The sequence below is a fragment of the Neocloeon triangulifer genome, unplaced genomic scaffold, assembly GCF_031216515.1.
Source record: "Neocloeon triangulifer isolate White Clay Creek 2 clone unplaced genomic scaffold, ASM3121651v1 ptg000015l, whole genome shotgun sequence".
In the NCBI taxonomy this organism is placed as follows: Eukaryota; Metazoa; Arthropoda; class Insecta; order Ephemeroptera; family Baetidae; genus Neocloeon; species Neocloeon triangulifer.
Genome location: NW_026775557.1, coordinates 1093415 through 1106483, shown reverse-complemented (window position 1 = coordinate 1106483; position 13069 = coordinate 1093415). Strand labels below are relative to the sequence as shown.

The 13069-nt window shown below is 38.1% G+C and overlaps 3 protein-coding genes across 13 annotated transcripts in view; 1 reads left to right on the top strand and 2 right to left on the bottom strand.

Moving 5' to 3' along the window:
- Positions 1 to 2341, top strand: part of LOC132202828 (electrogenic sodium bicarbonate cotransporter 1) — a 68905-nt gene extending 66564 nt beyond the window's left edge. For all 11 annotated transcript variants that reach the window (XM_059630059.1, XM_059630055.1, XM_059630057.1 and 8 more), the window contains one exon: positions 105 to 2341. Coding sequence is in view for 2 of the 11 variants with exons in the window: in XM_059630061.1 (XP_059486044.1) it covers positions 105 to 191 (87 nt within the window). In the remaining 9 variants the exon portion in view is untranslated. The remainder of the gene's footprint in view (positions 1 to 104) is intronic.
- LOC132202830 (glycerol-3-phosphate dehydrogenase, mitochondrial-like) lies at positions 2328 to 6318 on the bottom strand. Its single transcript, XM_059630064.1, has 10 exons — positions 6065 to 6318; positions 5598 to 5754; positions 5196 to 5418; positions 4972 to 5135; positions 4616 to 4913; positions 4355 to 4548; positions 3984 to 4300; positions 2791 to 3273; positions 2636 to 2734; positions 2328 to 2572 (listed from the first exon to the last, which is right to left on the bottom strand). The coding sequence occupies exons 1-10, from the start codon at positions 6167 to 6169 to the stop codon at positions 2510 to 2512; spliced, it is 2103 nt and encodes a 700-aa protein (XP_059486047.1). The 5' UTR covers positions 6170 to 6318; the 3' UTR covers positions 2328 to 2509.
- A 233-nt stretch (positions 6319 to 6551) lies between these two features.
- LOC132202172 (glycerol-3-phosphate dehydrogenase, mitochondrial-like) lies at positions 6552 to 12715 on the bottom strand. The gene is made up of 9 exons (XM_059628913.1): positions 12555 to 12715; positions 10778 to 10915; positions 10166 to 10548; positions 9793 to 9956; positions 9242 to 9733; positions 8824 to 9140; positions 8249 to 8728; positions 8096 to 8194; positions 6552 to 7889 (listed from the first exon to the last, which is right to left on the bottom strand). Exons 2-9 carry the CDS (start codon positions 10877 to 10879, stop codon positions 7755 to 7757), a joined length of 2172 nt encoding a protein of 723 aa, XP_059484896.1. The 5' UTR covers positions 10880 to 10915; positions 12555 to 12715; the 3' UTR covers positions 6552 to 7754.
- Between the last annotated feature and the right edge of the window lie 354 nt (positions 12716 to 13069).

The following is a 13069-nucleotide window of genomic DNA, read 5'->3' as shown; positions in this document are numbered from 1 at the left end:
TCAATCGATCATTTCCATGATGCAATCAGATTCAAAGAAAAACTGGACGACCGCATCTCAATTTTTCTTTTAACATTGTCCTTATTAATTTCTGTCGTTTGCAGATCGACACTTCAAGAAATTCGCGCATAAGTGACCCCAACCAGGCAGTGAACGGGAAGAGCAAAAACGGTGCCGAGACGTCCGTCTAGAGTTCCAGCGCCGAAATCAAAACTTCTAGAAGAAAGCATTTCAGCCAAAGTCTGCAAACCTTGATTTTTGACTCTGTTATAGGTGCAGAAAAATCTTATTCAGTTTTCACATCTCTTTCGTCTCTGCCGCTTTTCGATATTATTTTTACAAACGACTTCCATGTGCAAAATTCTGTTTAAAAACTGAGACTTTTATAAAATTTGACCGGATTTCGGAATCAATGAGGGGAGCGCCTGTTGTAATTATTTTGAGGTGTAAATTTTTTATCTTTTTGTTAATTAACTGAACCGTTGATGTGCTCACTGTGCTCCGTAGAAGATATAGTTTTAAATCGTAAAAGACATTATTCATACTAATTAATTACTCATACAACTTGCGCAGAGTCAATTTTAGAGCGGGATTCATTGAAAGGCAGTTTTTTTTTCGTTCACTGACTCTCACACATATCTGCTGCTCAGATTTAGCAATTATTTCGAGGCAGCGTATGAAAATTTGTCAAATATTTTTCATTTTTGGTGCATATTTTTCTGGAAACCCCTTCTTGGCGGCAGCTTCTTGCTTTTATTCCATATGAGAGTAGGTAGAGTTCACAGAGCGGAATTACTCAAAAGGGGCCACTTCCATTCTCGCAAAAGTCTAAAGAAAGCAAAACAAAGCAGTATTTTTTAAAAATAGGAATATTAATGCGCGGAAGTTTATCGAAGGCCATCGTCAACCAATTTTGAAATCAGCGAAACTGAAACACTACTAAAATGAAAGAGACAAATACCGTTGAATAATATATTTTATCACTCACGTGTTTTAAGCAAGAAAGGATGATAATTAATAATTGTAATTATGCGAATAATTGCTTTAGTGTTTAGCGAGCTAATATTTGGTGGAATTTCACCTCTTCGAAAAAAAAAAGCTAAAATACCGCGGTAGAATTTCACTGAAAATGGGCTTTTGTGTTTAGTTAGCCGACGATGATAATTTTTTGAATGGTTGGACATTTTTGCGTGCGAGATCCGCCGTCTTAGCGAAATTTTTACCTCTAGCTCGTTGGAAAAAGTAAACGATTTTTGTCATTATTCATCATGTGTCTTTAGAATTCCAATTTAAGCGGCTGTGTGTTTGATGCAGTTTGGTGCATTTTATTATGTTTTACTCTTTGCTACTTCTTTGATTGAGAGGAAACTTAATTTTAACCTGTTTCATATATTTGTTGTCGATTTTAACATATTATTTTGTTGACACATCACAACCGAATATTGTATCATGTGTACTTTTTAAAACAAAACCATGTATTTTGTCGTCCAGCAGTGGCGGTTTTTCGCCTCTGTCTTAATTAATTTTCCTTTGAAGATATTTGGGTGCCAGGGTTATTGAGGAATTTGAAACTTTGTGCCAAAAGCAAGCTGATTTTTAAACGAAATTTTGGTACTGAAAAAGAAATTAATAAAAAAAAAGCCCACGTCAAATAGAGCAAAACAATACGTGTGTAATAATTGTGCCTAAATATTTTAAAAAGTATTAGATCGAGGTTGAGGGAAAAGGTGTGTTACTCGCTTGTACCCGCATTTCACTCACACACGAATGCATTATACATGAAAAAAAAAACGAATTACAGTGGTAAACGAACGAAACCATTAAGACGAAAATCAAAATTGCTCAGTGTCGTGAGGATCTGAATTTTGTCAAAATTCATTCTCGATTGTGAAGTGTAAATTAAAAATGAAATACAACACTGATTTACGATGTGAAAAACAAACAAAAGTACTGAATGATTGTAAAACTGAGTGTTTTCTTGCATTACGTCTTTTATGGTCCGACAAAAATTAGGCTGTAGATAAAAAAAAAAGTACTGCATGCGTGGATCGAGAAAATGAGTTCGTTGTTAGTAATTTTTCCGGTTAAACGAAAACTAAGAGAAGAAGCTTGGGTGCGTGTTTAATTAGAAAAAATGCGTAGAAGAACGGAATTAATGGTTTACTATAAATTCTGTGTGACGTGAAAGATGTCAATTCTTATTACGGGGGTCAGTTGAGAGTAACCAGAGCCGTTTCGGCAATTCAGCATTCAGAAAAAAATAACCAAGGTGAATTTAAAAAAAAAACTTAAGACCATGCAATGTTTAAATAATAAAATGATGATGATGATGTGTAATCACAAGACATAATGCTTTTTATTTAAAAAGAAAACATTGTCAAATTGTTTTTTCTTTTTAGTTTTTTTCTTTCTTTGAAATGAAAATTCCTACAAAATTACAAAAAAAGTATTATAAATTATAATTAAACATTTTTATTTTCTTGTATTTATTAGCTATTTTCTCAAAAAGTTATTTCTCATTTGATACCAGTCTTGGATCCTGCAGAACGCCGTTTTTTATGGCTGACATCAACTAAAAGTTTATTTAATTATTTATTTCTTAAATTTACACAAAGTTAAAAACAAAAAAATTTACCTGCAGGTATTCATGAAGTTCAATTAGCCCATTAGTATTTCCATCTATGGCTTTCAAAATCTGATGCAGTTGTTCTCCTGGAATGTCTTCACCAGCCCTCTGCCAAAATTGAGCAGCATTAATTTCAATTTTATTATTTTGTAATTCAAAAATACCCTTAAAGCCATCCTGACATCATTCAAGGAAATGTACCCTTTTTTGCCAGAGTCCAAAGATGCGAACTTCTTCTCATAAATCTTCCTCTCCTCTGAACTTAGTTTGATCGGAATGTTGGAGTGTCTGCAGGCCCGATTCAGGCCTTGGCCCATTTGCTCATTGAGGAAGGTGAGCGCGGACTCGTACTGGGCTTTTGTTTCCTTGGCGCTCCAGCCTAATTCCTCACCCATGATGTCAATGATCATGGGCAGGGCCTCCTGGGCCGCCTGCACATTGAGGAAGGCAAGTCGCAGGCGCCGGGCAATCACGTCAATCGCCGTGCACGCGTATTCCTTCACAGCGTAACGCACCTCGGCGTCGATGTATGGGAAGTCGGGGTGCAGACGCTTGCCGATGATGGGCCAACGCTGACCGGTCATAGACGCCAACTTGGCCACTGCAAACGCACGATCGCCGTAGGTGTTTGCCAGGTGCTGGGCAACCTTAAAGAATAAAGAAAAAAAAATGGATTGTAATTAATTAGTTGAAATGCAATGTTAATTAAATATGCAGAAAAAATTAATAATCCTTAGGGGAGTGCAAGAGACTTATAATGTGCATAAGTAACAACCAATGATATATTATAAATTAAATTCATTGGTTTTTTACCAATTGTAAGCACATTTTAGGTCTCTTTTTCCTTAATACAAGTTCACTTTATGAAAGTAAAAAATATTGAATTATTTCCTCCAGATTTAAAATTGTATCTTTATTTAATTTGATATATTAAAATAAAATCATCCAATATATAAGAGTATTTTTAAATTAACTTTTTCATAATTTTCATTTCAAATATTTCATAATTTAGAAAAAGTAACAAAAAATATTAAAAAAAGTATCGTGTACACATAAAACTTAAATCGAAGGCGCTGGCCAAATCGAGTTAATATTGTAAGTTGGATTCTTGGTGAAAATCTTGAATTTTATTTTATATTTAAATGCTATTAAATTTTTGTTCTGGCGTATTAAAGATCATTAAATGAAACTTTAAAACTATTCTATTATAATTAATATAGAAATCTACTTATGTTAATATTTCATTAAAAAAAATGTATATAGAATTATAAAATCATAGAAAAAGTAGTTTTCAAATCTTCAGAAAAGTGAATAAATTTAACATTGTTAATATTTTGTGTTCTGCTCATATTTTTACCTCACTTTCCAGTCCAAAGTCCTGGACGAGGGTGATGTACATGGTAGGTGTCCACCCACGTCCACCTTCCAGAAACAGTCCGTCCGTCTGACTTTTCACATATTCTGGTTTTAATCCACAAGACTTAACAGCCTCGTCCAAAGTGTCTACGGCCATAGACCTGTAGGTGGTCCACTTTCCGCCAGCAATAGTCACCAGTCCACTTTTGGAAACATGGACGATGTGGTTCCGTGCAAGGGACTGTGTGTTCGGTTTGTTGGGATCGGACACCAAAGGACGGATGCCACTCCAGGCAGATAAAACATCACCGCGACGAACTAGAGGAAAATTATTTTTAACAATTTATCCTTTTTGGGGAAATTATTTTGAACCTTCAACATCAGGGCTAAGGTATCGTTTGATTTCAGACAAAATAAACTGCACGTCCTCCTCAGTCGGCGCAGGATTTTCAGACACCTTGCAAGGATCATCAGTTGTGCCGGCGATTGTGTGCTTTTCCCAAGGAAGGAAGAACAAAAATCTGTCGTCCTTGGTGTCAGGGTCCAAAAGACCCATTTTTGCTGGGCTGTTTTTTTAATTTTATTTTAATGAAGCTCTATTTTTTAAGGAAAAGTTTTATATTTAGTTCCAACCTGTAATAATCTGGCAGGACGATGTGAACACCAGAGCTGGGAGAGCAAATTTCCTTGACCTGGGGGTCATCCATTTTTCTGATGGCGTCAGTAAAGGGGCCTGTGGCGTTGATGACACATTTGGCTTTGACCTCCCACTCTTTTCCGCCACTCATCTCGTCACGCATTCTAGCACCGCAGACTTTGCCGTTGGCGTCCTTCAGCAGACTGGTCACTCGGACGTGGTTGGCCACTGTGGCGCCGTGACGAGTAGCCGTCAGGACCAGTGCTAAATTCACTCTGGCGTCATTCATTTGACCTGAAACGTTAAAATAAAAAAATAGAAAAATGAGAAAATTTTAATTTATATTAATAACCATCATAATAAACGATGGCGCCTCTCAGATTCTCTTTCTTCAGCATTGGGAAATATTCCAAAGCCATTTCTTTCGAAATGTAGTGTGAGCTGCGCACGCACTTTGACCAAGATAGGACGTCGTACATCTTCATACCAAACCAAAAGTACGGCACTTTCCACCAACTATAGAATTATCGTAAGAAATATTTAAGTATAAAAGGTAATAAAAAAAAAAAAGCGCACGCATATGCAGGGAGCATGATTGGCAGCGGCTCGGCGAGGTGCGGAGCGACGGCCAGAAAATTGGCGCGCTCATGCAGCGCCTCACGGACCATCTTGTACTGCTGATAATCAAGACCCATGAGGGCCTTCTGCAGGTAGCGGACGCCACCATGGATCAGTTTGGTGCTGCGGCTGCTGGTGCCAGAGCTGAAATCATCAGCCTCCACCAAAGCCGTTTTTAAGCCTAAAATTAATAAGAAATAAAAATTCGTTTAATGAAAAATATTTCCAACATTAAAAAAAGAAGTATTTCAAAAAATACAAAATTATTAAATTTATCATTTTCCAAAAAAAAATGTGCATAAATCTTCATAGATTTTTTAATATTAATTTTAAATAAAACTGTTGCATATTTTCACAAACCTCTAGAAGTAGCGTCAAGAGCGCATCCTGCACCAGTTGCACCACCGCCAATGACCAAAACGTCGAATTCCTCCGTTTTCAGAGACTCCAGCTGCTCAGCTCTGGTTGGAAAGCGGCGGAGTTTCTTCTTCAAATTCACCTCTGACGCTAACACAACCTAACAATGAAGATCAACAAAGTTAACAACGTCGTGTGTGTACACATGATTTACTTATAGCGAGCGCCTGTAAAAATTTGCATATGCAAACCCGGTAGCGAATAGAGTCACGCAGGTTGCATATTGATGAGTGGCTGCAGGCGTTATTTTTTGCAACAAAAATTCAGTTTTTTGCAATGTGATTTTAATTTTGGAATAATATAAAATTTCTATTTTGATCCCCATAGTTTTGGGACAGAGTATAGCGATAAAGAACAGAATCCAAAATATTTTTAGAAGGAAACAAATTTCTAACTCTAAAAACGCTTACCGATTTGTTGCTGCTTTGACCGTCTGCCAGTAAAAAATTCCCTGCGAATGCTGCAGTGCCGATGGCAATACCTCCAGCGACAACTGACTTGTACTTTGAAGCCATTTTCTTTAATTTAATCACGAAAATTTAGCAAGAACTGCCGGAGTTTAAAAATATTTTATGGCCACATCAGATGTTTTGACCGCGGCAGCTGTCTATTTACTGCCCGACTGCGTGTTTTTGGCTGCAACGCCGCGAGTGCCAAAGGGGAGGAATGGTTTACGTGCTGGAATATCTTTTATCTTTGCTCTATGTCAGAGGCAAAGGTTACGTCAAGGGTAAAAGGCACACAAAAATGTAAAGCATCTTACTCATCACGAGAATTTTGATTAGCTCGCTGTCAAAGAATTATAAACTTGTGTATACATTATTGAAATATTTTTTCTAAGCGACGTACCTTATATACATACTTGGAATTAGAAGAAAAAATAAAATTCTTCAAAAATTATTTGAATCAACAATAAATTCCTTATTTTATTAGTTCAATCTGAACAATTAACGAAATGTATTAAGGTGCGCAGAATAAATAAATGAAGATGTTCTTTGCTTTAATATGTAAGTACATAACACAATGATAATTTCCGTCTTTCAGCGACAATAATCAATAATTTAAAAACAATCTGAAACTTTCCATCACAATAGTGAATAAAATAACAATAATTTATATTTATCAACTACTTAAAAATGTTTTTCAGGAGGGGTTGCTACAAAAGTAAACAGAAAATGTAAATACTACTTTGGCAAAGATAAAGAATGAAGGAATAAATAAATTTGCTCAAACAACGGAATTCTTACACACAATTTGCGCATGTTTATGGCTTTGGGTATTAAAAGTCCAGCATTACGATACAAATGACAGCGAAAATTTGAGACGACTTGGTATTATGTACAAAAAATTTACTTTTTGTGTTGTAATTAATATTTTGAAAATTTCAATTAGAGACCAGACCATGTGTTTTCACGTCTTTTAAAAAATGTCCTTTGTGTAACAAAATTACAAATAAGTAACATACGATCGACTTCCCCTGTCTCAGAATACACTTGGTAACATTAATAAGTCTTTTCATTTCAAGGATGAAATCACAATCGTGACTGAACAATATATAACCATTTAAAATACTGATTGAAAAAAGGCAACTAGAGACGTCAGGTAGCTTAAAACAAAATTTTGGGTACATTATCACTTAGATTGCAAATCAACAAATAATCAAGGAGTTGGCCCAGTTTGGGCATTGATATAGGATTAAGTACCAAAGCCACTTACTCTATCATCATGCACTCTGACTATAAACCTCAAAAGAGGCAAGAAAAACAGCATCGAAGAGTGAAATTAAAAAGAAAAATGACTTTATAACTGCAGCAGCGGTTTGTAAAAGCTTCACAATTTAGGCAAGGCGCCAAAAGCTTCAGTTAATTTTATACTCTTGAAATTAAAGTTTTGATTATCATTTAGATATATAAGTATGAGAGATTCTGGGTTAAACTTTCTTTTTAATTAATTGTGTATTGGCTTCCCTCTCGGCTAGTTTCATTCAAGTTCCGAGTCATTGAACGGAAAGCTCTCGTCGTTGCGCCTGTTGTGAAAAGTAAAATACCAAATTTGTGATGAAGACGAATACTGAAAAAAGGTGATTGGTGAAGGGATGAATTACAATCCACCGCCACTGCGGTCCACAGTGATGTTCTTCTTGAGTCGCTCACGTTCGAGGTGCTCCTCCTCAATCTCAGCGATTGTAGCAAATCTTGAGTAAGTGACAGCGCCGGATTTGATCGCCGACATCATCTATGGAGCAAAAATTGGGCAATTAACAACCAGAACCAAAAGTATTGTTGAAATGTAAAAGTTAATTTGATCAGTTTTTGTAAAAGAGAACAAATTTATGGGAAATGTAATAAAATTTTTAAATTTTTATTTAAAATATCTATATTTTAAATAATATAAAAATTGGAATCTCTGTGTCAAAGTATGAAATTAAAAAAAAAAATTACCTGAAGGTACTCGTCAAGTTCAACTTGTCCATTCATGTTAGTGTCTATCTCCCTTAGAATTTCATGGAGCTGTTCTCCAGACACTTCCTCTCCAGTTCGCTGAAATTTTTAGAATAAGAATTTTTTTTTTTAATTTCTTCAATCTAAACCCACCTTCAAGCTATTACGAATATCATTAATGGAGACATAGCCCTTCTTGTCCTTGTCAATCAGGTTGAACCTCTTGATGTACATCTGCACCTCGTTCTTGCTCAGGTTGATCGGAATCTTGTCCCTGCTGGCTCTGTTCACATTCTGGCCCATCTCGAGTTGTAGGAATTTAAGCGCGGACTCGAACTGCGCCTTCTTCTCATTAGCATTCCAGCCCATCTCCTCACCCATGATTTCAATGATCATGGGCAGGGCCTCCTGGGCCGCCTGCACATTGAGGAAGGCGAGTCGCAGACGTCGGGCAATCACATCGATGGCAGTGCATGCGTATTCCTTCACAGCGTAACGCACCTCAGCATCAATGTATGGGAACTCGGGGTGCAGACGCTTGCCAATGATGGGCCACCGTTGTCCAGTCATAGCGGCTAACCTGGCCACTGCAAAAGCGCGATCACCATATGTGTTTGCCAGATGCTGGGCAACCTGAAATTTAACAAGATTTTAATTAAATAGAAATGGGCTTGAAATTAAAAGTAAAAAAAAAAAAAAAATTACGTGAAATAAAAATAATTTCTCACCTCGCATTCCAGGCCAAAGTCTTGCACCAGTCTGATGTACATGGTTGGTGTCCATCCTTTTCCACCCTCGAGGTACAGGCCGTCGGTTTGAGTTTTCTCATGTGCTGGAGTGAGACTTGAGGCCTTCACTGCAGCGTCTATTGTTTCATAAGCCATGGCTCTGTAGGTGGTCCACTTGCCACCAGCAATGGTCACCAGTCCGTTCTTTGACACGTGGACAATGTGATTCCTAGCAAGCGACTGTGTGTCTGGTTTGTTGGGGTCGGACACCAGGGGACGGATTCCACTCCAGGCAGATAAGACATCACCGCGACGAACTGGAATTTGTCATAGTTCAAGTACATAATTTCAAACTCTGAAGCTAGGTTGATTTTAATTTCAAATTTCCTCTCATATATTATTAAAAAAAATCCAATACCTTCAACATCAGGGCTGAGGTAGTGCTTGACCTCGTCCAAGATGAACTGGATTTCGTCCTCGGAGGGAGCAGGGTGGTGCGTGATCTCGCAGGGAGCATCAGTGGTGCCAGCAATGGTTTGTTTTTCCCAGGGCAAGAAGAAAATGACTCGGCCATCTGAGGTGGCAGGGTCGAGGAGACCCATCTGCTCAGGGCTGTAGTAGCCGGGCAGGACGATGTGGACGCCTGAGCTTGGGCAGCAGATTTCCTTAATCTGTGGGTCGTCCATCTTCCTGATGGAGTCAGTGAAGGGCCCGGTGGCGTTGATGACGCACTTGGCCTTGACCTCCCATTCCTTTCCACCACCCATCTCGTCACGCATTCTGGCACCGCAGACCTTGCCGTTGGCGTCCTTCAGCAGACTGGTCACCCGGACGTGGTTGGCCACTGTGGCACCATAACGAGTGGCCGTCAAGGCCAAAGCCAAATTCATTCTTGCATCGTTTTGTTGACCTAAATTAATAATGCTATTATTTAAAAATTACAGTTTTTTTTTTTTTTTTTAAATTTACCATCATAGTAAACTATGGCACCGCACAGCTTGTCTTTTTTCAGCATGGGGAAAAGCTCGAGGGCGTCTGTCTTGGACAAGTAGTAAGAACTCTTGACACATTTTGAGCCAGCCACCAAGTCGTACATTTTGATGCCGAACCAGAAGTAAGGGATTTGCCACCAACTGAGAACAGAAAAAAATGAGGATTAAAATCAAGCAGCTAGGTCAAGTGAGTGAGACAGGGTGAACATTGGATCTGATAAAACCTCAAAATATACCCCAGAATTTGATAAAAATAAGTTAAAAAATTCAATTTATTTTTATAACTTTTAAAATGAGTGAAATTTAACCAGGATGTCAGAAATTACAATAATATAAAATTATAATCATACGTGTAAACAGGCAGCATGATCGGCAACGGGTGCGAAAGGTGAGGGGCGACGGCGAGCAAGTTGGCGCGTTCATAAAGCGCCTCCTTGACCATGTTGTACTGGTCCACGTCAAGGCCCATGATAGCCTTCTGCAGGTAGCGAACGCCGCCGTGGATCAGCTTGGTGCTGCGGCTGCTGGTGCCTGAGCCAAAGTCGTCGGCCTCCACCATGGCCGTCTTGAGGCCTCTGGTGGCCGAGTCCACGGCGCATCCAGCACCTGTGGCGCCACCGCCAATGATGAGGACGTCAAACGACTCCTTCTGCAGAGACTCGATTTGCTCGGCTCTTGTGGGAAGATGCCTGGTCGGCTTGGTCTTGCTCAAATTTGTCTCCATTGCAACTATCTACAACATTTATTTGACATTCAATCCTCAAATTAAGTCTTCTGCGATAGAATTTTTTAGTTAAAGATGATCAAAAAATCTGACAATTATTTAAGATCATCTAGATAAACAAAAATAATTATCTAATCACTTACAACACTTCAAATACTTAAGGATTTGGCATAAAAATTTAAAATATTACCTATATAAATACTTTATATTATTTGAAAAAATTGAAGTTGTAAATCACCTTATGCTTGCTGTGAAGATCATCCCAAAGCCAGTTGCCAAAAAGACCTGTAGTGCCAAGGAGAGCCCCTCCATAGGCGATTTTTCTCAGGCGAGATGCCATGGTGATGAGTTTAAAATTTAGCTTCAAATCCAATCACTGAAACAGCAGAAAATTGTCCAATTTTTAGCAAAATTCGGTACTTCAAGGGCAACAATGAACAAATGAAATGCATTTTACAATTGTTGCGTCTTGGATATTTGTTTGCGACCAAGCGCCAACTTTGCAAGCGGATTTTTTAATCCATTTTCGCCAAACGAAGCGTGGAAATTTGGCAAAGAACCAAATCTTGTCTGTCTGCGCCTCTATGCGAATCGAGCAATTAAGTGACGCCACGCGCTCGGACGTTTTTCAATGGTTTGTCCGCCCGCAGCCACGCTCTCGGCACGTTTTTGAAGCATGATTATTTTCAAACATATTTGCCGCAGCAGATAAAAGAAGGCTGAAGATCCCTATGTTTAATCAGTGATTACACAATAGTTGCAAAATTAAATATTGATTCTTGCTGATTTCGCAGAAGATAGTGTTACAAGTAAAAACTTTTATGACCTCAAGACTTGCTCAAATATAATTTAAATATCAAACACAAATAGGGATTTCCTTTAAATATTATTTATTTGCAATTCTATTAGAAAAATTAACAAAAACATATATAAATAAAATTTAGTAAAATGATTACAATGATTAAAATTGCATAATATTTCTGGATAATTTGAAGGAAATTCTTCAAGCTCAAATAAATATAATATTAAATTGGCGTGAAATTGCAAAATAAAACAATATTTAAACAAATCTTAATTTGCTAAGAATTATTTATATCTAAACGAAATGAATACTTTTTACAAAAAAGTTCACTAATTAAATCTGCTCATAATTGGTAAAAAAAGCTAATACATTACCATAAATCATAGAAGGTAAAATAAAATAATAAATTTTACAGTAATTAGTAGTTATTTAATTAAATGAAAACAATTAAAAATAATATAATAATACAAAATATATAAAATGAAAATGTGTCTTTCGAAAATGGTTTGCAAACTTTAAAACACATTTAAATATAATTAGTTTGTATCCAAATAAGGAAAAATGAGAATTTTAGTTTGTTTGTTTTCTATTCATGCATGTAAAACTGCTCGTTCAAGGGAAATAATTCCATTTCTCACGTCACTTGTCAGTTCTTATACGGTGTTATCCTTGGCTCCAATTGCGCCTGCTTGTTCAAATGGCTCTATTATTATGCAACAACTCTGATTGAATTTAAATTGAAGTATGCTTTAATTTAACTGACGGACTTGCAATTAGTCAAGGGAGGAGGCACCGTGCCTCGCTAATGACTGGTATACCGGACACATGCCGGAGGCAAATGCCAAAAATGACGCGCCACATTGTACGCCAAGCAAAAATAAAACCACTGCAGTGCACTCACCCTCTCTTAAAACTCAAGCGAGTCAAAAGTGCAGTCGCTTCTCGGAACGAATCGGGTTATAAAACTGATCTCCGGGAAGGCCAGAGTCGGATTGCTAAAATTTAGGCCCCGTTTAACTCAACTTTCTCCGGCAAATTGCTGAGGAAAACAACGAAGACCCAATTAAGTTAATGACTAGGGCTATAGACAGCTGCGGGCGGCCGCGAGTGTTACACAACCAAGTTGTTCTCCACTCGTTTAAGGGACGGTGGAGCCCGGCGGTGACCGCAAAATTAGTCAAAAGGGTGTCGGCAGGTCTCAGGTCGGACTCACCTTCCGCAATTTCAACGGCCGACGGCGAGAGGGTGGCGTAAAAACTGGAGGGTTTCACGGGCGGTTCGATTTCATCGCCCTCTTATCGTCCTCGGCGCACCGAAAAGGCAGATCAGAGGTCGCAGCTGGGTCGAGGCAGCCGCGGCTCGAGTCGCGCGGCCTCTCTCCGAAGAGCCGCGACTGCACAGCCGCGGCCCGTCAACGACAGATGGTGGCACAAAAGCGCTAGGCACAGTCCAGGCGCGCGTGAGACTGCTTAGCGAGAAAAGGGAGTGAAATCCAATTTATAAAGAAAGGGATGAAAAGTTATGGAATATCAAAAAATAAAAGCTCTATGTTGAAACACCCTGCAGATTTTAGAGGTAGGCTTTCCGCCCAGCACTCATTCCACGATGGTTGCATACTTTACTTCTAACGTTTTATGGGAATAATTTATAATTGTATTATTCTCAATTCCTTAATTTTTTTAATAAAAAAGTCATTGTTTTATTCATCTGAAAAATTATATTAATTCC